Source organism: Lepeophtheirus salmonis, chromosome 6, assembly GCF_016086655.4.
Source record: "Lepeophtheirus salmonis chromosome 6, UVic_Lsal_1.4, whole genome shotgun sequence".
Lineage (NCBI taxonomy): Eukaryota > Metazoa > Arthropoda > Copepoda > Siphonostomatoida > Caligidae > Lepeophtheirus > Lepeophtheirus salmonis.
In genome coordinates, this window is record NC_052136.2 from 36,692,388 (window position 1) to 36,717,940 (window position 25,553).

Genomic DNA, 25,553 nt, shown 5'->3' on the forward strand with positions numbered 1-25,553 from the left:
ACTATCTGTTGTATCAAACTTTGGAACTGAGACATTCCACGCCAAATCGTTTTTATATTATCTCCGATATTTTATAATTTTACACACATATAGTTTAAAATTACATCAAAACTCAAAAAAAAACTTTGACCTCCATTTAATTAGTTAATTTCTCTTACATTGCTTTTTTTCCTTCGATACTGAAGTTGTTGGGAGTTTGAATATGTAATTTTTTCTTGATCGTTCAATTGGAAGTAGAGACAATCCAAGCCATAGTGACCAACACAATAATTTTTGTTTTAAAGCCTTGATAAATTTATCAATGGACTAACTGAAATAGTTATTTTTAATATCGAAATTAATTTTAACTTAACCAAGGTTGGTTGAGTTAATTTAACTTCAAGTACTCTAAAGTTAATTAACTGAAACTTAACTAGTTAAAAAAATTAAACTCGAAATTAACTTAAACTTACCTAGTTAATTTTCATAGAAATCGATTGAATTTCAATTATCCACCGTTGTTGTCTCCAATTTTGAGATAGAAAGGGAAAGCTTGACGTGCGAATATACTTAAACAATGTATCCACATTAACTTATTGATCATCTAAGGAATATTCAAAAATCACATAACAATGAATCTATAGTCTTTGCTTCATTTTTGAATTGCAACATATATGATTTGGTTATGGACAATATAACAACAATTTCTCTCATTTAATTCGACATCAGTTGTTTTTTTAGATCAAGATATGTTTATGATATACATAAGGGATCAGTATATACAGTACACCTTGTATACACGATCAATGCTACATACTAAACGCCTGCGAGATTACATTTACTACTTTGTTATGTCTTAGATTCAAAAGGCCTTCATTTTTTTTGGATATGCATTTGTTCATAGATTTGTGTCAGTCCTCATTTAGGACTCAAGACTGCAGTTCAGGCCTGGTCCGGTCTAGTTCAGTCCTTCATAAAATTTAACCTTGATGACGTCATTCAAGTACAAGTAATAGTACTGATAGTCCCAAGGACTGATAGGATCGGCCCTAAGACTGGACTAGACCGAATAAATAAGAACTGACTCAAAGTTATTTATACGTACATATGGATAAACTTTCTTTTATTAATATAGATTTACAAGTGATGGAACTCTTTTGCCACTTAAATATTCATCTAACTGCAACAGAATGCTTATCAGTTGGTAATTCCCATGAAAAATTAGCAATTTCACAATTATTAATTGAGCATTTTCACTGACGTCTTAAATAGCATTCTAATTGAAGGCGATGTCATCTTGGGGACTCATAGTTGATTTGTGTGTGTACTTAATAAAGCAGACAAGTTTCCAAACAATCTTGATGAAACTGCATCAAATGACTTTAAGAATTAAAAAAGACGTAACACCTGCATTAAATACTACTTCATGTCAATTATTAAGAGTGATATTTGAATTAAATTAAAGTAATACATATGTACTAAAAATGTCTATATTTGTACAATTTTAGAAACGATAAAAGTAGGATAGTTAGAAAAAAAAAAACAAATTCTTTCCATTGTGATAGTTAATTTATTCTTTACACTCTATGGAAATAAGATATTTTTAATACATTTTAGGATATACAATAAAACTAGGTAATAGAGGTATAGATTATTGATAGACAATAAACTCTAAGTCCTTTCATTTGTTGGTCTCATTTTGACATCCAATAGTTTACTATTTTTTTTAATATTAATGAAGAAAAAAGGTTTTTCATTGCTATCAAAATTAGTTGTTTAGGCCCCCAAATGCCCGACATTGAAAAAGTGGACGTCACATAAAAACGTTCTATATATCACCATCTAAGAAATATTATTCCACTAATAATTACATCATATTTATTGCAGGTAGACGATAAATTATTCACACTCAACAGTTCTTCTCATTTTTGAGTTGCAACTTGTATAATTTGCTTAAATACAGGTTAAAAACTATGAAAGCTTTACACAAAAAAAATACAATATAAAAATCTAATTGATATGTGACGTCATAGCCTCTCTACATACATACTAAAAACAATTATAAACAAGATAAATATGTACATAGAGTATGTATTAAAAAAATAATGTTGAAGCAAAAATTGCCGTGTTTAAGAAGTGATAAGAAAAAAGTAATGAATGAACGCTAATAATAAACAAGCAAACTACTAGCTACTTGACATTCCTTTCTGATAAGTGATAAAGAGGAATAATAATGTCATTCATAAAGAAAATGTCAGCGGATCTTAGAAGAGAATCGTATCGTGTGTCCTTTATGAAGTATATCTAAATATTACTTTTGGTTCAAGTGTGCGAGTCCAGTCCATCAATTAATTAGTATTTTTTTTCTTTCTTTCGTAAAAAAAGGATGGGGGAATGTATGTTTTGACTGAGCCCAAATTTTCCCTCCTTTTTTTATGTATTATTAAAACTACGTAATATTCTCGTAATAGTTTTACTATTTACAAAGAAATGTAGGACTACGAGTTAGTGACGTCACATTTTAAAGATGTTACACCGTTTCATCGACGTCAATTTCACCATAAGATGAAACACGTTCTATGAGTTGATAATGTTTTCATCACACTTTTATTCATATAATATCCCCCTCCTCCTGTTACCTGTGACTCCATTCCCTTCCTCTCTCTCTCTCTCTCTCTCTCTCTATCAGTATCACATACGCCTTTACAACATTTAGGAGGAGATTCGAGCACATTTATTAGTGTATAACTATAACAATACTTATTATTTAATAGTAGTAACTTAGTTAGATATTATAATAATAGCGCGAGAAAGAGAGAGAGAGAGAGCCCGGGTCTTTTATTCAATTCTTGGAAATACAGCTGAAATGCAAAGGATGACTCATTTTGTTCCTTTTCTTTCTTCTTCTTCTCGTCATTTTATTTATTTTTATGTTATTATTATAAGAACTACAAACAGTAGTACTACCTAGTATGGTATGTACGGTCTATTATTATTGGGATGAAACGCGCGCTCGGGAGTGACGTCCCATCAATTTGCATAAGAATATTCGAGAAAAAAGTACGACTCTAGACAGGGGGAATTTCCCTTTATCTCCCTCTCTTTTCGCACGCCTTTGACGTTCCTTATCATGCAAAAAAATATATACATACACACAATAAGAAAGAAAAGAAAAATTATAAGTTTATTACCATTTGAGCCCTGAGAGTGTGTGCATGTATAACTACGACTACAAGACTAACATAATGAAACCGAAAACGTTAACTCGTTCCACAGTTGCAGAAAATCTGGGAATCTCTGTATTGACTCCCACAACCCTTAAAAGTATATCTCAGATCCTTGATAGCAATGGGGGTGATTTGGATGGTGGGAGTTTGTTCCTTGAAGAGGACTCTTATCCCATTCCCTCCGTGATCTTACCCAATGAAGGCGGCTCCACCAGTATGACTCGAAGTACTTTTGTGAACTCTGATGCAAAGTCGTGGCAAGGAGGAACGACGACTGTGGTCACGCCTACATCTCTCTTACCTCAAACCATTCTGGATAAACAGGATCAGGATAAAAGAAAGGAGAACATCAATTATAATAATAACAGTGGAGTACTTCTTCCTCGTAAGAGGAATATTCCTCGAAGGGCATCTGGAGGTGGACGAAAACCCTCTTCTCACAATAAAAACGGTCAATTGCTGAGTCCTGAAGAAGAGGCACGACTTAATGTCCGAAGGGAGAGGAATAAAGAAGCCGCTGCTCGTTGTAGAAAGCGTCGTGTGGATCAAACCAATGACCTTCTTGAGCTAGTGGAAGAGCAAGAAAAAATAAAGCGTTCATTTGAAGAAGAAATCCGCTCGCTTCAATGTACCAAAGAAGAAATTCAGTATATCCTTCAATCCCATTCCAAAACTTGTTGCTTACCTCAACACTCTGATGAACATTTAAGAAATCACCATCCCTCTGTAACAGGAGTCGTCCCTGTACCCCAGCAGCAGCAACAACAACAACAAGTACCATCTCCTTCATCATCCTCTCAACAACAACGACATCATCATCAAGTCGGTGTGTCCTCTCAAGTACCGCCCCCCACTTCTTCTCTACATCCTACACACCAGAGACCCACTTCCTTACCCTTACTTCAGAAAAGTCCTTCCTTTATGGATTCATTCATTGAAACACCCTCCAGTGCACTTAATTTTGACTCTCTTCTCACTACGTCCTCATCAACGGGACTTACTCCACTGGCAAACATTCCCACACCCGTCATCTTCTCACCAACTTGTTCCACACAGCAACGAGAACATGAAAAGTCCAATTGTGACTCCGTTAATTTAGTGTCGCTGTAGGCTGCTCTCCTAGTATCGCCATCATCCCGGTTAATTATTATCAATGCTAAACAAAAATGGCTCTTCATTTACTTTGTGCTTTCTCTATTTCTCTTTTCAATATATTGAATATGTAAAACCAAGAATTCCTGTTTAATCCAAATGGTTATTTATGTATTATGTACTATTAAATTTATTTTAACATAATAATAATTATTATTTTGTTAAATATTTATTATACCTATATATTTGTTTTAATATTATATAATTATATTATTAATAATTTCAATACATGTCTGTGTATTCACATAACATATTATCAACGTTTATCATTTAGGGATTCTACTGATTATATAATTAATTAAGTAGTAATTTATATCTCAATGCATCCCTTGTTACTCTAGGGGGGGGGGTTAATAAGTTTGTTTATTAATAACACAAGACCCGTTCTTATTTCTGAAAAAAATCCGTTCAGTCGCTCATTCTTTTATTTATTTCCGTTCATAAATTCTTTTTTACAAAACGACGGCCTGAGATCAATTATGTCTATATATATTTGCCTACTAAAAAAAATTCCCTTGCTAGAGCTAACTTTTCAGGTACTACCTGAGATGAGGCCATTTTTCTATGTTACTTATGTATGCAATTATTTATTTACTTCGCAGAATTACCCATGTGAATTGATTGAGGTTGCCTGGTTATAGATGAGTATATGGTATCATCAGGGCTCCCTGACGCTCCCGTTTCGTCACTTGGTGGCTTTGGTTCTGGGCTAAGTAATATGTCTTAGGGGAACAATATAAAAAGTAGCGAAGAAGTGAATGGCATTAATTTTTTATTTTAGTTTTGCTCAGACTATCAAAAAAGAATGGACATCATTTATGAAAGTTGCTTATTTTCCACTCAATCTCCTAGCTTGATTATTTTGATCTTAATTAACCAAAGAGGTGGAAAAAAGTCCTTATACTCCTGGTCAATCCTGCACTCTTTGATGAAAACTCAAAGTCCTTGAATACTTTCATTGAGTCCAGTTCAATTCCTCAGAAAATGAAATAAAAATTATTTTATATCTACTTAAAAAAAAAGAAATGATTTTGTAGTTCAAGTCCAATCACGAGCCTTAGTTTTTGATCTATATCGTTGGAACTATAGTTATTGTTATGTCAGTCCAGTATTAGGACCGCTCCATACGACCGGTGGTCCTTTGATTATAAGTGTCGATGGTTTATTAAGCCAAACAACATATGTACCGCTTGTAGAAAAAGTAATGAGACCTAGAAACATATTTTTGAATAGGTGTTGTTGAGGAAATCTTAATGTTCAGTTTATTTTGGAATGGCTAAGATTCTAATCCTTTGATGATGTACCTGCTGAAAACAAAAATTCTGCATACGTCGCGATGGAAACAAGAAGAGCCATGATAGGTAATTTAATCAACGCCGGTAGAACTACCTTGGACATCATGAAGGCCTTAAACGTCAGCACAGCTATAATCTGGAGTATCAAAAATTGTTTGGCTGATTGGGACAACCTTATGGACAAACCCAAGAGTAGAATATCCACCAAAGTGAAGCCTGAAGACCTCATGGATGCCTTTAATGTTAACCCAACGTTGAAGATGTTAGAGTTTGCCAAGGAGAATAATGATGTTGGGAGTTGTGGCATCAACTGGAGAAAAAATGCCTACAGTTTGTTTTCCTGTTCGATACCGGTTACCCGCGGACAATTTGTTGAAGGAAAATGTGGTCCCATAGATCACCAAGACCGTGAAGAAGTCCAACAAGGCCATGTACGTATTTGAGCAGGACGGGGCTCCGCGACAAACTGCTAAGCAAAAGAGAGGGTGGGTAGCGGCATGAACTTCTGGTCCAAGAACCTTTGGCCCCCTCAGAGCCAAGATCTGAAGTGACTGAATTATGCCATTTGGTGGCAAATTGAGAAGAAGGCCTTTAAAGTCTACCACGCGAATATTGATGCCCTAAAATAGCAATGTAGGGTCATGAAAAAGGACTACGTTGCTAATCTATGCAAGGGGTTCCGAAGACGGTTGGAGACTCTCATTGAGGGTGATAGTTGCCAGATTCATAATTAATGTGATTTGTTATTGTAAAAAATATATTATAATATAAAATTTTCTATGTACAACATCATCCAGATCAATTATGAGTATTTTAATGACTACTTAGAGGCATGTCTCAGTACTTTTTCTACACCCGCAATTAAAAGCGTTACACATATCTTGCAGAAAATATCCCTGTTTTCATTATAAATAATTCAATATAATACTAACAAATTATATTTTTACTAAGTTATAGAATTTATCATATTATATAAAGGAAGAATTAAAAGAGGAAAAACACCCTTACTGATGTCACGAGAGAGGGATTCTAAGGACCAAGACAACACTAACCTTAGGGTCCATTGGTCTCATCCCCCCAACTTTTTAAGACTATGTGTAATATTCTATAATAAAATTGTCAGGTTGTGTTACTATGACGTCAACATTATATACAACCCCTCCCTACATACAAATACATTCCAGTACCTCTACTTTCTAGTCCAAGACAATCCTTGAAGTCTTCAAAATAAGGACTTTAGTCCAAGTCCCGCACCTCTGATGAATCCCTTGTTGCTATAGGGGAGGGGTGGGTTTGTTTATTACACTCAAAGTGTATATCTAATTATGTCTTTACTCAGAGGGGATAATATAACCCCCTTGGATCAGATAGGTGCATAGTCTTCGATAAAAAATACCCACAAACCTTTTCCCCTCATTTTTTTGTTTGATTTGGCATCATTTTCTTAAATATCATCTACATATCAATATAGATTATTGTCTGTTTGTATGGATCCATGTATTTCTTGAAAAGCGTATGATATATTTTTAGAACCGGATTTTTCTTTCTTATTCTTTTTTATGTTAGAGATAACACAATAAAAACATATGTACTTCAAGGTTGAAGACGGGCACAGAGGTTAATACTACTACTAATATATGCTCAATGCATATTTTGTACCTATTGGCTTAAATCAAGAGTGGGAAGTATTAGATTGTAGATGGTTATTTTTTCCCTTAAAATAATGCAAAAACGTTCATCTCTAACCATGTAAAATATGTAGGAATAACCAGAGTGTTTTGTGAGTGATTCCATCAGTTATGTAGTTGGACATATTAATAGGTGTAGTAATAATAAATCCATTATTTTTCCAATACTTGGATGGCTCTAGTCATATGTATATCACGTTGTCTAAGTGTAATCAGTTTATGCTAGATTGTGTTAGAAGCATATGTGTTCATAATAAAAAAAATTCTGGGACATGTTTGTGATTGTTTGAATCAGTACTGTTTGAGGGCGTGTCAAAGATGGATAGCAAGGAAGCCAAAATATTCCAAATTTTACAGTTTTTCTTCCAACAAGGGTAAAATGCAAGACAGGAGGCTGAAAATGTGGATAGCGTTTTTGGTTCACTTTTGACAAGAATTGGAGATTGAGCGGAAAATGAGGTCCGGAACAGAGAAAAATTCAAGGATTAACAGATAAAAAATCTCCAAATGTGGTTGATTTTTTCGCTTCATTGTCTTTTACTCCAGAACCAAAAGCTAAAATCAAATTGCAAAAGGACGACCACATTATCAATTTTTGTCTACATTTAATTAGCTATAGATGCTGGCCTTTTGGGAACCTAAACAACCAAGTTTTATATCAATGAAGAACATTTTTTTCATTACATTAAAGGAAATAGTGAGCTATTGGATGTCAAAACGGGACCAACGAATAGAAGGACTTAAACATTACTGTATATAAAAATTCTATTACCAAGTTTTAATATATATCTGAACCTAAGATGTATTACATCATAATACCATCTCATTTTCGTGTTGTAAATAAAAATTAAGTATGACAATGGAAATAATAAAATATATTTCCCCAATGATTCTACTTTCTGTGCCCTTATTCGATCAAAAAATAATAATAATAATTACAAATCTAGCGATTTTTAGTGATTTTTAGTACATATAACTCTCATTTAATCCGAATATCAGTGTTTATTATTGATATCAAGTATGTATTCAATACAGATGTTAAGTCTTTTTTTATTCATAAAGCCATTTAATGAAGTTTTATTGAAAATTTGCTCATTTTATGTAGTAAAAATATCAACTTTGACCCCCCTCAAAAAAAGAAAGGTGTTTCCTTAAATTATTTTGCAATTTACGACGTCAGTGAAAATGCTCTCTAGGATAGCTGATGAGTTACTTAATAACATGGAGTTACATCGCTACCACAAAAATATAAATTGTATTTTGTTATCAAATGTCTATATTTTTGTTTTTTTCTTCTAATCAGTGTCCTGTAGTCTGATTGGTCAAACTAGAATTAGCTTATTTTAGGCTGTGAACAATTTTCAACAATGAATGTGTTTGGAGCGGGGGTGTAGGAGGGGATAATACCATGGTTGGGAAGATTTGGCTTATTCCTACCAACTGATTTTTGGCATTTTTTCTGTTTATATTTTAAAGAGAGGTTGCATAATCCATCAATAATCCTCCATGAGTTCACAACATGAAAAAAAAAAAGATTCATACGTGGGGAGGAAAAATGATTATCGATACAGAATATAATAGGGTTCTTAGGGTAATTATATCAGTGAAGTTGAACTTATTATTTACTAGCGGTAGTACCCAAATAATAAGGAATCTAAAAAAAAACAAATTTTGCTTTAATAATATAGAAGATAAATCCTTAAGAACTCATTAGTATGACACTGTGTTTTTGACGCTCACACTTAAATACTCAATACTTATATAAATTTCTATATCATCTGTCCTCAATTATCAAAGAATAATAATAACATTTTGAAAAAAAAAAATGTTGGGATTACTAAAGAGTACTTACGAGCGCTCACTAATAAAAACCAATACAAATTATTTTAACATACCAGCCAAGGTTAATAGAAATACAAGGTTATACCATAAGGCGTGATAAGTGATGTTTGACTTCCACCACACTTTTAATATTGACGTCATAGTAGATGAATGGTTGCGTGTTTTGTCAAAATCTGTTTTTCTTGTCCAGGAGTCGGTACGATACATTAAATTAAACATTCTAGCAATAGGGACGTCATAGACTATGAGTGGTTGCGTGCTTTGTCAAAATCCGCCTGTCTTGCCCAGCAGTCGGTACAATACATCAGATTGAAAATTATAGCAGGCCCGATTACACGAGAGTCTAACCTTGTATTTCTATTAACCTTGATACGAGCATTTAACATTAATTCAAATGTTAACATGTACTGAAAAGGAACATGAATTACGATATACATAAGGGACCAATAACAGCACCAAACTTAAACAGAGCTCTTGTTATACGTGCACACGCCTGTAATATTTCATTAATAGTAATTTACCTCACTCATTATATAGTAGTACACCCTGTATCCACGTTCGATTTCATATGCAATCCTCTAGAATATTTCATTAATAGGACTACATTGTTATTTCTTTGATCAAAATATGTTTATGATATACATCAGGGAACACTATATATAGTACACCTGGTGATTTGTTTTGTTTTATGAATATAGATTAGATATATCCGTCCATGGTTCACTTTTAACGGCTTCGTCCTTTGAAGGGGTATATCTGACTTTACGAAAGATTCTTTGTAATACCCCATTATAGTTAAAGAATTTATGTTTAAGAGACATTAAGATTAGAGTACACATGCAGTTCCTCTATGGAAGACTTATTTGAGTGCTGTTCTCGTACTACTACTAAATAATGAGTAGCATACAAAGAGCTTTGAAGACGAAGTAAGCATCATTAGTATCTATCAAATACAAATCTCTTTGTGTAGATATGTTGTATACATGTCGAAACAACGGAAAAACAACAATACACTTTACATAAAGGATTATTGTGTTCCATTTGATTGGAATTGCAATTCTACTTTTTAGCGATTTTTGATGTTAAATAAATAAATAAGGAAGTATATTCTTGTTTGTTGCTCTTGAATGGAGGAGGCTTAGGCCGAGGGAGGTGAACGAATGTACGTATCAATTATTCAACATCACCCCACTGATAGAATAAATCGTTGCATCCTCAACTCGGATCTATTTACCCTGTACAGAGTATTGTTTGTGTAAATTTAGAATCTTAAAAAAAAAAAATATATATATATAAAAGTATTATGTCTCTTGTAAAAAAAAAAATGTGGACGCCACTGATGAGTTTTATAGATCGGTCTTATTTAAAATGTGGTCTAAATTGATTCTATAGATGAATTGTTGTGAGGCCATTGGTGGAATATCGTGGTATGAAGTTAAATGACTTGCATAAATCTTATTTGTGCAACTTGCAAAGCAGGATAAGGAAGAAAATTGGTCTATATATTGAAACTGAAAAGATCGGTGCACGATGCAAAAACGTTTAAATTTCAGTCTAACGTCTAAGTTAGTGGTTTGGACCAAACTATCGGCCTAGAAAAATCATGTAAGGCTGAACCAGCAGAAAAAAACGGCCTTGGACTGAGAATCAACATTAGTTTTTATCTACGTCACAAAGGAACACAACCAAACTGGAGGGAATGCACTAAGATGCGTACTCTTTAATCGGCAATTAATTGAAAATAGGTCTAATTGGTCACTTTGCCAATGAATTTGTAATCTGTAAATGCTACTAATTTAGTTTAATATGCGTAATTTCCAATAATTGTTTTCAATTTCTGAAATATGTTCAGAACAATACATACTGTCAGAGAAAATTATTCGGCTTGGCATTTGGTAATTAGGAGTAATTTTAAACATTAGTCTATGAAGTTCCACATCTTTTATCATATAATATGGCTCTAGATCAAGGACAAACATTTCATCAATTAAGTGACTGATATTTGTTGGATCGAATATGGTTGACGTGCCTCTCGATGATAAGAATAATTTAAGGGGTGGCATATTTTAGGGGTGGGTAATTGAAAATTTCTGCAAAAAAAATTTGAAGGAAAATGCAATTTTTTTTTTTTTTTTTTTTTTTTTGTTAAATAGCAAAAAATTATATTTTTTATTAAAGAAAAAGTATAATTGAAATTAACTTTTATAAATTATTAAAAAGAAGAGCATCATTCTTCAAACAAATTCTTCCCATGTTTTGGTTGGAAATTGTAGAAGCATTTGTTACTTGTACTCAGCCTATACAGAGTGCTCCAGAATTAGAGTCCTATTAACATTAATGTAATTTAATTAAAAATAATGCAAGTAGTCATTTTTTACCCAAATATTGCAACAGCATGATGGGACCACAGCCACCACTAAAGATGAATTGCAAGAAGAGTGCAAAGAAAATTTGGAGCACATTTGGTCTCCTTCTTCACGTGGTCTGATCCCCCTTGACTTCACAATGTCGAGTATGTTCAAAAGGGAGGCCAATGGAGTTTTTGGACTCAGCAAGGTCATCTAGATGGAAGTTGTGGTGAACATCCTGATATAATATTCAGAAAGACATTATGCAGACTAGCTGCCAGAAAGTGGGAAAACGTATCAACCAAGTTGATCAGAAGACGAATGAGATTTTTGGTCCATTGTAAGACAATATTAACTCTGTAGAATAAACTGCGTATTATATGTATTACAGTTCCGCTCTTTGAAGTAAACTCGCAATCTGGCAAGCCGATTAGTCTGTAATTTGTCAAGTGAACACTTGTCTACACTTATGATAGCCCAGTATAATAAAATTTGCATTTTCTTTTACAATACATTCTTAAAGTGGCAATATAAATTTGAGTGTTGACCTTTTATTTTAAAGGCCAATAAGAACCAAAAAAAAAAAAAAATGAAAGAGATAATTAATAATTAGTGATGTAAATCGCGTATATTTTTTAGCCTAGTTTGCAAACTGAAGAGGGAATTTTCTATTCTTAATCTGTTGTCATTTTTGTTTAAATCCTGAGTAGTTCTACAGCATTCAATTATAATCAAAACCTGATTGAACACTCTTGTGTGCTCACAAAAGATGGGGAGTAGCCATGTGGATTTGCTGCGGAATAATAAGTGTACATAAGTCCTTGTTTGACTCGGAGTAGAATTGTGGATCGACATTGGAGTAGTTCTGACCTATTTCCCAGTTTATTTCCAAAATATTTATATTGCAAAAGTCATCAATTTCTTAAATGATGAATAAATAATGCTGAAAAGATTTCAAGTAACTTTTGTTTCTGTCAATATTTGATTTGGGGTTTTAAATGTCCTCAAAATGAGACAAAGTTTGGGTACCTCTCCTTGTATTCTAGTACAAACCTTACTCGATGAGCAATTTAATTTTATTGATGGAACTCTAATTTTGTACCAGATTCACTGTGTACATCATGATATGTATTTCCTTTGTTTTTTATGGGAAAAAGCAAAAATAAAGAATTATCTTTTGTTGACATCCAACAAGTTTATCTTTTTACTCATTTAAGCATACACTTGTTAGGCCTAGGTAATTGAAAAACTCCTATTTTTTTAAATGTACATATGTTTTTGTTGTATATTAATACAACAAAATACATTAACTCATAGTATACAATATATCATTATTGTAAAAATACAAAACATGACGTCAGAGTCAAAACTAGGTACTACTATGATTATTGTTGTGTCAGTCCATATTTAGAACCGGAATCTAGTCCAATCCCACTTGTCAATCTTTACAGAAGGTAAAATAATATAACTAAGTAAAATATAATAAGTTCTTATTATATTAAATTATAATGAAAAAATTGATATTTTTTGTCATATATTCAAGTTTTTATATAACTTATTCGGATTAATAAACCAACGTCATTTTTAAGAAAAATTCAAGAACCGATACGACCGGTCACAACATTAACTATGACCATATAGTATTGAATACTCCACCTTGGACTGATTTTCTTGATTTGAAATCAACGAATGACTTTTTTTTATATATACCCTTGTGGGATAGTAGCCTGTATTGCTTGGAGTTATTAGGCGTCAAAGAACCGATACTCTTTGCTTTTATTAGTATAAAAGATAACTTCCCAAATAACCCTCAGTGTTTATGTATATCTATTTTTCATGTGTATATTCACACATTATTACTCAATACTTAAATGTTATCTCCTCAAGAATGAAATAATTAATGGGAACGGCTTGAGAAAATTCAAAATATCACTTTGGTTACCAACGAAAAAAAAAACTTGCAGGCTAAAAAATACTTAAAATTTACCACTGAATTTATATATTTACTCTTCATTGTTATCAATTTCAAAAATTGTCTAGGGGAAAAATTTTTGTTCGGAAGTATGAAGACAATGAATTGATTACTATGTTTTGAAATATTTTCTAAGTTATTATTTTATATTTTTTTGGTCGTGTTATAGAAAGGTTTGATTGTCTTTAGTTGTGGGTCTAGTCAAGTATGTCTAACTTTAAGCTAAAATGCTTATTCATGTTAATGTAACTCAATTATTATTATACTTTTTTTTTGTATACATTTTTACATGTATTATATGAATAAAGAAGTTGAAAGTCATCGGTTCATGGATTGTGAGCTCAGTTTGGATCAAAATATCGTTCTAGATTAGTATAGAAAAATTCACTTTAGACTGAGGCGACAAAATACGGGAATTATTTGAAATATAGGGTTCGGCAAAAAAAACTTCCTTTTACAAAAGACAATAACAGAATTATTATTAATGCAAATGTGTACTATCATTAAAAAAAGTTTATTTTCTAATCATAGTACACATTTAAAGTCTTAAAAATTATATCAGATAGGTGACATTTAGAGTTGCACTGATTAAGGATAAGTAAACATTATAGTATTACAATTACTCCATCTTACCTGGGAATCTTTTTTGAAGTTCATATACATTAAGTTTATTTCCTTCTCTAGGAAAAACTGGAATGCAAACACAATGAGTTCATGAAAATAGTTTTTCCAAAATAAATCCGATTTTAATTAACCGACTCGAATAATTTATAATCTTTTTGTGTTGTATCAAATTTGATGGCACCAAATTTAACTATCTAGCATCATTATCTGTAGAGTCATTTGTGTTCAAAGATTTTTGTAAATTTGCAAATATGAAAATGAATTTGAAAAAATGTTTTTTGTATATTAGAAATTGAAGTAACTAATTTATTACTATAAATTGCCTTCATAATAACTCAAAGGACAAATTGGTATAGGTTTGATTTCATATTACATTATGTCAAACCATTTTTTGACAATATTTATTTTGAACGACAAGCGGAAGTTCGTCACTAGAGTTGGTGTCATCATGACACCCTGTATAACGCTAATACCTATAATATATCATTATATTTCTTTTTGTTAATGAATTTTTCCTCCTGATCAACTTTGTGGGCCAACGTTGAGGGGTGACAACAGTTATTACCAAAGTTGTACCCGGTTTAGGGGTTCTATCGGTCCCTGTATTGATTCTTACATTTCAACGGTTTCGGTCTTTGTTCAGTTTTATCGGTCTCAGTTTTGATCTTCGGTCTTGTTCACTTTTTATCAGACGTAGTTCGGTAGAAGGCACTTAAAACACATAGCTAGAAAACTTGTGCAACAACAAGGACCCCAGCTACATTATACACAGAGTACGTACAATGATTTTTCAAATTGGGCCGTGAGGATAGGCTAGTGGGTAGGGGAGGGGGCAGAAAGATTATCTATTTAGAATTCAGATACAACTGTATTACCCTGGCACGTAAAAAAATCATTGGAAACCCCTGTAATTGCACATGTCAATCGTAAATTTGACTTATTGATTAAAGCTAATTTATTTTTAATAATATATATTGTATTTTCTTTATATATTCTAAATAAGAACAAAAGGACAAGAACCAAAACCGATAAGCAATATATTACAGTCTTGGTTCGACTTTGTCTGTTACGGTTCTAGAGGTTAAAGAACCTGAACTGCTTGAACCACTAGACCTATAAGGACACAACCTTGGTTATTACGCTCTAGATGAAGAAGGATTGAGCCTCTACCTTTTTTTTAGATGTGGTATTTTATTAACTTTTATAAAACACTACAACCAATAGTTGTTAATTAATACCTCCAGAGATGGACCAGTTATTTTGTCCTCTCGTTATGTCTCAATTTTTAAAAAAATCTAAAAAAGCAGAAAGTATCCACTTCGCAATATTCAAAAAATATTAATAATAATGAAAAGATTTCATAGAGTTCATAAAAATTATTCACAAAAATCTCGAAAAAAGTACCCAAAAAACGTAAATAGTTATGATAAAAATACAATAATGAAATCGCCACAACGTTAAAAGTTTTAAAGAAGAATGATATTTTCTAAAAATACTCACAATATCTTATTAATTTTTCAAATGACGTTCTAATTCCGAAATTAGGAGCCTCACTTTTTGCAGACGCAAAATCCCATATCTCTCTATATATTCTCAATATTTTGATACTAAAGGCAACGTATCTTGCTGTGGTATTTATTAAAATTGCTCTAAAACATTCTACTATGATTGGGTCCTTCAACATCAACAATTGTCTTGGAGTTTAGGAGTCCAAAATAAAGTGTTTTGATAGTTAGAGGCAAATTCCTTATCACATCTAATCAAAAGGGAGTAATGGCCGATAGGTAGATTGACTTTGTGTTTTCAAGACACTTCACATTTAGATATACAAATAGTCATAGTATTTCCAGAGGAGGGCACTCAGCAAATGCATGGATGACCGAATTATACATCTTTTCACAGTCTTTACACGGTTTGTTAAAGGAATTACATCCTGCAGACCATCCGAGATTCCACATATAGATCTTAGCATTTACTTCATCCAAATTTCCGTTAACTTGATATACCCTGTCACTTAAAATAGTGTTTGTGTGTTTTGTAATTTTGGTGGATGGTGTCCACTCTCGAAATTTTGTCATATATTAAGGAACCTCTCTACAGAATTGTCCCAGCTGTAGCCAATGATTCTGAGAGTCCACTAATACAATTTCTGGATAATGCCGTACCAAACAAAATCCACTTAAGGCCTCCTTTTGAAGAGATATATCCTTTCCATTCATCATCTTGACTTTTCGTGAGATCAATGAATATGTTTTTGTACATTTTTGGCAAAACTTTTTCCAACAAAAACTATCCCACCTCCTAAATACCTTTTGGGTCGTTTGAGAGCAGGGGTATATATACAGTGGAAGATTTTTTCTAGCTAAGACTTTTTCTAATTTAAAATTAGCTCCACCAATTTCGGATTTGATGCAGTTTTATATAAAACTATAGGAACTACTTGGGTATTGTAGAGGTCAATACGTCTTTGGCCGTTAAATTGTCTCCAATAATGTATTTTAATCAAAATTTGTACATTAAATTTGGACCAATATTTCTCGGAACCTCCATTTTTGTCCCATTAATATCCGAGTATTTTAGCACTTCATTGGTAAAACAGTCCGCCACCCACCTCCAACTTTTTTCTGATAGAATCTATGGACCCGATGGAAGAATGAAAGTCTTCTTTTTATATATTGTGAGACTAGCTCTGATATCATAAATATCGGAAAACTCTTTTTTAATTGTTTTTCTGAGTTTGCCTAAACAATCAAAGTAATATCATCGGCATACAGGTCAATAAATGCTTCTTTTGTCCAATACTTACTCCAAAGCCCTTGTGTTTACGTTGAATTGCTTCTGTCAGATCATTAAGAATGCTATGAAAAGGAAAGGTGATACGGACAGTCCTGACAACAGTTTTTTTGAACTTTTATATCTTTTTCTTGAAGATTGTCTAACGTGATGGTCGATGTTCCGTTAAATAATTAAGGTCTTATTAAAATAAAATTGTTATTTAGAGGAAGTTTTTTTATAGCTTTTTATATAGAGATGTTTACATATGTTTTACTTAGCCAAAAGTTTTGGAAAAGTCAATAGCGATCAAGGCTCCATGAGATCCCCTTTCAGACATTGCTTAAATTGCAAATTGGATATTCTCCTTACTTTTAAAAACCCTTTTTTTATTCTGTGATATTTCCTCCGAACGCCTCCATCCAACTATTCTCTAAAAATTTTCATGAGAGCTTCATAAAACATCTTTCGTCTTCTCTAGAATTCCAGGAGCAGAAAAAATATTCCTGCCTTTCAAGTACTTAAATCTCTTTCGAACGCTGTTATAGTAAATTATGAAATATATTGTCGTTTAAACCCCATAATGGTACGTCGAATTGAATACTGGTTTTTGAGTATCGGAAGTCAATCACCATTAACTTGTGATCTGAGGAGGTTTGCCGTTGATACTCCATGTTTAATACCTCAATAACATAGATGTAGATGGAAGGTCTCATTCTGTGGAAAAAGTTGTGAATTTGGCTAAATGATTAGTTATGATTATCTTTATATTAGAAAGTATTCAAATAATTTTTCTGTCAGACATGATTTCCTCCGACCTCCTCTCTCAGTCAACGGATGTACTCTGTGAGAACTCCCCCCCTCTCCTCCGAATACTGCATAAGAGACAAATTCACAACTTCTTCTACACAATGAGACCTCCCATCTCCTTTTGTGATCCTTCGAAGTGCTAATTAACCGGACAACTCGGAAGAGTCGAGATCCTTCCAAGGGATATCGCACACAGCTTACTCATGTCCAAATTTCTAGATAATATGCGATGTACCGCAAATGTCTCTTAGCTCGTACGCTTTCAGTCGAAAATTCATTTTGCCGTTTCTTGGATTTTCTTTGACAATTTCTGGAGTCGTCACCTCACTTGGTCGACCACAACAATGCTCCTCGTCTCGGCAGTTTGCACGCCCTACTTTATACTCAGCTAATCAAAGTTTTACTTTTGTGAATGAAGAAGCAAACTCACAAAGTGTAGAATCCGGTTAAGCTTTTATATTTGTTAGGCTAAGGCATTTAAAATAATAGCTTGGAGTTCATTACGAGTACAAATTTTCTACATTTCCACAAATTCACTATTAATGATTACCAAACAAATACTAAACAATAATATATAATATAAGCAACAAACACGACCACCTAACAGGGTATCTGTGCTACTACAGTAGATTCTAAAACCTAGTTTACATTAAAACTTTGTTCAATAATATTTTTTATTTTTTTACATTTCATAAATTTTTTTATCCAAATAAATTACTTATACCCCTCCCCTCCTTTAAATAACCCGAGATTTCTCAAAGTTGTAAATTTATGATACCTTTAATGTACAATATCATAGGATCAACATTATTATTAGGTATTTTAATTACATTATGATCAAGTATGTAATGCCTTATCAAATTACAGCAGCGTTCTCATATTTTCACTCTTCCTTCGTCCTTTGCAATAAACGTATTTTTAGTTAGAGTTTTTGATTTATTATCATCTTGTGTGTGTGTGTGTGTAAATTAAACATTAATATTAGTGTTTAACCTCCATGCTTCTTTTGTTTACAGTCTTACGTCACTAGCTTGAAAGGGATAATGATATCATTATGCCCCCGTCGCGGTACCACTTGGAAGGATAATATTTTTTCTACACAAGAGAGTTTTGCATTGCTCAGCCTCCCTTTCCTTATGTCATTTTGAACCAAAGCTATAAACCAAATATGTTGGCTAAGGGATTATCTTTTTGTACGCTAGAGGCGTCGTGTATATTTGCATATCCCTTTATATGCAACTACCTATGGAATTGGTAGAGACCAATTCATTCATCGCGGCGATACTTTGCTAACACAAAAATATAGAGTGTATTCTGTTATCAGCTGTTTTTCTCCTCCTAATATGTGTTCTGGACGTTGATTGATTGAATAATAGATCAGCAATTGTCGTGTTGACAATTAAGTATCGTCTCGACTCAAATGGTGGTTCGATTTTCAAATTTTAAAAAAAATAGTCTACTTCATATTTTATTTATTCAACTTGATTTATATCACTAAACCCATGGCTGTGCCTGGTTCCAGTTCATCAGTTCTATCGGTTCCGGTCTTGGTTCTTTCATTTAACTTGTTTCGGTCTCGTTCCGGTATTCAGTTTTGGTAAAAAGCAATTAAAGCAAGGAGTCGCTAGAAAATTCGGACCAAGGAAATGATATTAGGTACAAACAGGGCTGCAGTTACCTTATACGCAGGGTGCGTAGTGCCCCAATTTCCGACAGGGGCCCAAAAAACTAAGGTTACTTTTGGCACAGTTTTCAAAGTGGGGGCTATGAAGGGAGGCTAGTAAGGGCCTTTGTTCAAAGAGATGGAAAACTATTTTTTTATTCCCTTAATCTTCCTTTATCTAAAATATCACAAAAAATAAAACAAACAAAAATATGGACAAGAACCCATACCCATAAGCAATATATTGCAGTCTTGGTTCCGGTATCGGTTCGAATTTGTTGATTCCAGGTCCAGCAGGTACAATATTTATTTTAATGGATGCTGGAGGTAATTTTATTGAATAAAAGAAAATCAGAACTCATCAATCTTTCGGAGCCTCGTTATTTTTTTAATCTGATAAAAAATCTGATGTTGGCGAGAAAATTGCGTTTGACGAAAAATCCTCTTTGTGGCAAGGATAATTTGTGCAGCCTGTATAAATATAACAAATAACATTTGATAAAGGGTTCATATAAAAAAGATTTAAGCAACACATTTCACTAATTGGCTTAAATATTGAACAGAAAAACTACACAAATGTTCATCATCAATGCCTCTGTTCAACATAAAAATATATTTTTTAGTCACATACACACAAGTGTTGGATTTCAGTCAGAAAATCCTAGAGCAGTCTGTCAATTTTTAGTGGATCGAACTAATTTGGTTCTATAATGATGATGTTCAGACTGGACCGCTCTCTAGCAAAAATTCGGTGTGTATCGGTCTCATTTAAAACTCAATCTAGATCAATTCTATGGATGAATTCTTGATAACGTTTTAAAATGGGGGTCATCGACCTGCAGTAACACTACAGGAACTCAAATGCTTTGCATAAATCATATTTGCACAACTGATATATTTTGGCGGATAAGAAAGAAAAGCAGTCCATAGATAGAGATCGGAAGAAATCGGTTCACGATTTGAATACTATTAAACTTTAATGTACGGTCTGAACTATTCGCACCGGAACCATTGTGCCATTGGCCCCCCGCTTTTGCAAAATTTTATTGTGAAAGTTAATCATTATAATGTCACAATTTGAGGACTATTTTTTTCCATTTTTGTTATTAAAAAAAAAAAAGTAGTTTATTTGCTCAAATTTGATCCCTTCACAAAATTTTTAGCTCTGAAACATTTAAAAAAGTTTTTTGTCTGTTATAAAAAAAATCTTAAACATTTGCAAAAAGGACAACGGCAATGCCCCCCTCGTAAAAATAATAAACTTGCAGGCGCCCCTGATGACGTCCCAAAAATATAATTTGCACTCACGTCTTCACTTGAAAATATATTGCGAAGCTTGTGGTCTGGACCGAAATATCGGTCCAAATCCATTTAAGAAACTACCTCTGAAAATTAGAAAAGGAAAAGTGGTTGTTGGGTGTGCTCTTTCTTCTGTTTTGTTCATTATTTAATCAGTCGTGTGTGTGTGTGAGGGGGGGGGGTTACATCTCCCTCTAAAAGAAGAATTATCGCCTAATTTTGGTGTAAATTGTTTTAAAAATGTATAAGCTCCCGCCTGTTCCTCGAGCGCTTTTATTCATTTCAAATATATCAAGCTTAAATATCGATCCAAATCCGTGTAGAAAAATTCTCTCTTGGACCGAGCCTCCACATTAATAAACACATTGTATGATGTACTTTATTTTACAACATATAATCCAATGTGTTCCTTATCTATTTATAGATTTTTTTTTTTCGTTTTTGATGTGCTTAATACAAAATGGATATTTATTTATTTTTACAAAAAGGATTTCTTTGTTCAAACTCAATTCCTATGGAAGAACTGATGACCTAACTCAGGATTTCTTCCTTCATTTTTTTGTATTATTTTGCAAATCGTATAACAGCAATAGTGCTTGTTCACATCTGCTTGTATGTACATATTGTTATATATATATAGGTAATACACATTGTGTATGTTAATACATAGAATTAAAAAGGAGCATCTATACTATGGACAGGTGTGGAGACAACGAAATTATTGTTATTACTACTATTGAATCCAAGAGCCTATTGTTATTTGTTAGTACTCAAGTCTAAAAAGGTGAAGCTCTTATCCTCACGACTCCATTATGATTGTCTTAACTGCATTTTCTAGCTTGCGTATTTTTCGTAGAAGGCAATCTGAACAATACTTATATTTCCAAAAGCTTCTATCAACATGGTAACCTGGATAATTTAAATAATGTTTTGGGGTAAAGCAGCTAAAAGCTATCATTATGCTTAGAAGGAAACAAATAGCAATTCCAATCCATATCTAGCAATGATATATATGTAGGAATTCCTCCAATGTCAAACACCCATTCTTCAACAGGGACTTATAATTGAATCTCAAAAACAAATCCTCAGTGTTGCCCATCCTTTTTTAAACACTATTCTGGCTTTAATTATAAAAAAAACACAATCATCCATGAGTAGTGACCAAAATTGTCAGCATTTTGGCCATGTTAAGAAAAATCAACTGAACATCAACATGGAACCCCTGACAAGTTTGAAGAATGTTTTGCAAGATCAGCTTGGATGTCATGACGTTTAATTAGATCGACTACAAGCTGGACATGGGGAAGAATGACTCCGATGTCGATCTTCAATTCTACTCTCAGTTCAACAAGGGATTAGAAAAATAACTCTGAATAGGTAAAGTTTTCAGGGAGGCCAGGCCCCCATACCCTCAAAACTGATTATATAAACTTGTATATATTGGGATATATAGTATACATTTGTTTAAATTGACTCCCGGTAGTACAAAGCTAGGCTTCGTTTAGTTGCGATATGATCCCCCACAAATATAATATAAATTTATCTTTTTCTTATAGTTGTTTGATAATTTTTATGATCTTTATGTTAATTGTGCAGTACCTTCGAATGATTTATATCTAAATGGCTTAGTAATAGAATGACTATAGATGATTATATTCAGAAAACACAAATTTTATCGAGACTCACTTTTGAGAAAAATTAACACACCTCAGGAGAGGCACAGGATTATATATATAAATATATATTTATTTTTTTTTTTTTTTTGGGGGGAGGAGGGCTCTGTTTTTGAATATTTTTTGTAGATTGCCAGGGCATATTGCACATTGCCCGATCTGAGGGCCGTTTTGAAAAAGACCCGATTTCCACATAGTACCTAATATATATATATAATTCTGCGGACGCCCTAATTACTTAATTAGGAGACTTGATAACATATGCTGCCTGTTCTTTGAGGGAGAAAGAATTACTACATTTATGAGGATAACCCTCTACATTTGAAATAGTATTTGAACAAGGAAAATATTATAGTTATATTTAAGTATAAAATATGTTTGTACAAAGTACTATTTTAATCTATTTAGGCATTTAATTATTTGTAGAAGAAAAAGAAGAATTAAATTATACTAATAACAGCTTAGGAAAATAATACATACTCTTCAAAAAAAAAACAATGAAAAAAATGCTAACAATTGGCATCACTGCTTATAGGCTATAGCCAATGTGTAATTGAACTGCCTTCAAAGTTATATAACAAGCAGATAATGTCAACAAGGATATAATTTATTAAGTCAATAGTCACGGCTTGTTTTTTTAAATAAACTTAAATCCTATGTAAAAAGGAGTAGTAAAAAAAATTCATTATTTTTCCTATTGATGGCTTTGGTAATGTGTATCTCGCGTTGTATAGGTATGCTTGATTTACGCTAGATGGCATTAGAAACATAAGACTTCGTACTAAAAATATTTTAGAAAGTTTTGTAATTGTTTAACTCAATATTGATTGGGCATTCGTCAAAGATTGATACGCTTATTTGACAGTTTTTCTTCGATTAAGGTGCAAACGCAAAATAGGTGTCCGAAAATATGAATAATGTTTATGGTATTAACACTTAAACAACCGAGTAGGGGCGATTTTTGTTCTGTCAATTCCGCTTCGGTAATTTCGATGTCAAAGCTGTTAAGGTGTTTGAATCATAGCTGCCTTTCGATCATGCATTTCTTTTCGGGGTCAGATAAATTATTTTTTTTATAGGAATAATCATAAACTGATGGTTGAATATTATTATTGATAAAATAATACAAAGCGATTTCATGGATGTTTTCCGAATTGAGTTTCATTGAAGTCGTGCTGTTGCGGCCAGAAAATTCCTTGGGACCAATCCTTAGGACTGTTGGTCCTTAAGACCAGTCCTTAACTGTCGATCTTCACAATTTTTAATTTAAATATCGATGGTTTATTAAGACAAATAAGATATATGAAATATGTATTAAAATTATTGCACATATCTTGCAAAAAATATCATATTTTCATGATAATACAATATAATACGAATATATTATATTGTTACTTAGTTAATTTATTTCATTATAAAACCGAATAATTAAAAAGAGGAAAAACACCCTCATTGACGTAACAAGGGATCGATTTAACCTTCTTTAAGGACCGACAAGTGGGACTGGAATGGACTGGATGGCACCAGACTGGGCTGACCTAAATAAGGCCGACACAACACTAAACATATGAGGAGGGCTGTTATTAACAGCCCCTCCAACACCTTTTTTCTGCCCTTCATGTTCGCCCTATTGTCATAAGACTGGCCTCTGCAATCGTCAAATGAGATGTTAAGCTCATCTAGCTTTTTCAGGATAGAGATCACAAATGTTCTCCTGTCGAATGCCTACAACAATAAAGCCCAAGAAAAGCTTCTTAACTTAGAGTACGTCTTATTATGACACGACCGGTACTATGATAGAGAGCTGTTATTTATGACTCGGATCAGGAGTGCAATCCAATATGATTGAGAAATCTTTGGACATTTTGACCTCGTAGACAATTTGCTCAATTATTTTAGAACTGATGGATTCAATCAATTCATTTGGATTCTTTTGTCGAGGTAAATTACATGAATGTCAGGTCCACTCTCTACCCTAGTGACATGCTTCTTCATTACAGGATCAAACTTTGCCAATAGCTCAACTTCTTTCAGAAAACTTCCATTGCCTAGATTGTTCAATGTGTGTGTGGAACACCTAAAAGCCATGTTTCTGAATGCTAACGACTGAATTATTGCCGCCAATCGACGTAAAACATCACACTACCTTCTTTTCTCTTTTCCTCTGCTAGTTCCTTCTCTTGTTTTTCAATTGTGAGCCCTTCAAGACGGACTTCCAAGTTATTCCATGTGTTCGTGTTAGCATTATGCTCCTGGTTATCGTCATGTACCTTCAGAAAGCGAACTGCATTTTTCTAATCCTTTACATAGTCCTTCCTTTTGCAGTTTGTACTCTCTTTTAGAAAAAAGTTTACAGCAGATGCAGTTTAATCTTTTCTCTTTTTTAGAGTACATTAGCCAACTTCTTCTCATTTTTTCACCATTGACTAAGTGTCTGTTAAAATAGTCATGTTGACACGTTCGCCCATTGTGTTTAGGGAATGTGAAGCTGCTTCCTATTTTAAATGGACCACTCTGAGCCAATACCAGATAGTTTGGGACGTTTTGACATTGACCAACTTGGTCCAGCGCAGCCGTTGCCTCAGCTTGGCTGAGTGATGTGATGCATTTACAATACCGACATCCCTGGAAGAAAATATACATTAGAGCGTGCCTAGGAAAATCGAAAACCCTGTCCAAAATCATACCGTAGAGGAAGCTTGTTCCAATAGAATAGCTGTTAAGAACTTACTTGCGAAGAATTGGTGCAAATGTAACCATGAAAGACAATCCAGATGCCAAGATATCCCTATGAAGGAAAATTAAGAGCGTCTTCAAGTCGGAAATAATAAAGGACCTCCTTACGGTCTCCAACCCAACACATCCGGAGATTTGGCTAGCATACAAGTCACAAAGGGAGATCTTCAGGCCAGTGGAGAATATTATCTCTTTATCAAAGGTATTTAATGTACCCAACTACAAATTGAATAAAGGAATCAAAAGAGATCGTCTGTTGTCTGTTTTCAGACATACGATCAATGTAAGTGTTTATAAAAAAACAAATAATTACATCCATAAAATTTTGTTTCACCATTTCACGTCAAAACAGGCATACTTAAAATACAGAATCACACTACATCTACTTTACGGGCGAGAACAAAGCCTTCGATCTCTAGGAATAAAAACAATAGCTCAATGCGTCAGAGACTGTCCTACCTTAAAGAAAACTG

At 33.2% G+C, this 25,553-nt stretch overlaps 1 protein-coding gene across 1 annotated transcript; it reads left to right on the forward strand.

The window, feature by feature from the left end:
- Nucleotides 1–2,989: 2,989 nt before the first annotated feature.
- On the forward strand, nt 2,990–4,611 carry LOC121119988 (uncharacterized). Its single transcript, XM_040714841.2, has one exon. It carries the CDS (start codon nt 3,195–3,197, stop codon nt 4,314–4,316), a length of 1,122 nt encoding a protein of 373 aa, XP_040570775.1. The 5' UTR covers nt 2,990–3,194; the 3' UTR covers nt 4,317–4,611.
- Nucleotides 4,612–25,553: the final 20,942 nt, after the last annotated feature.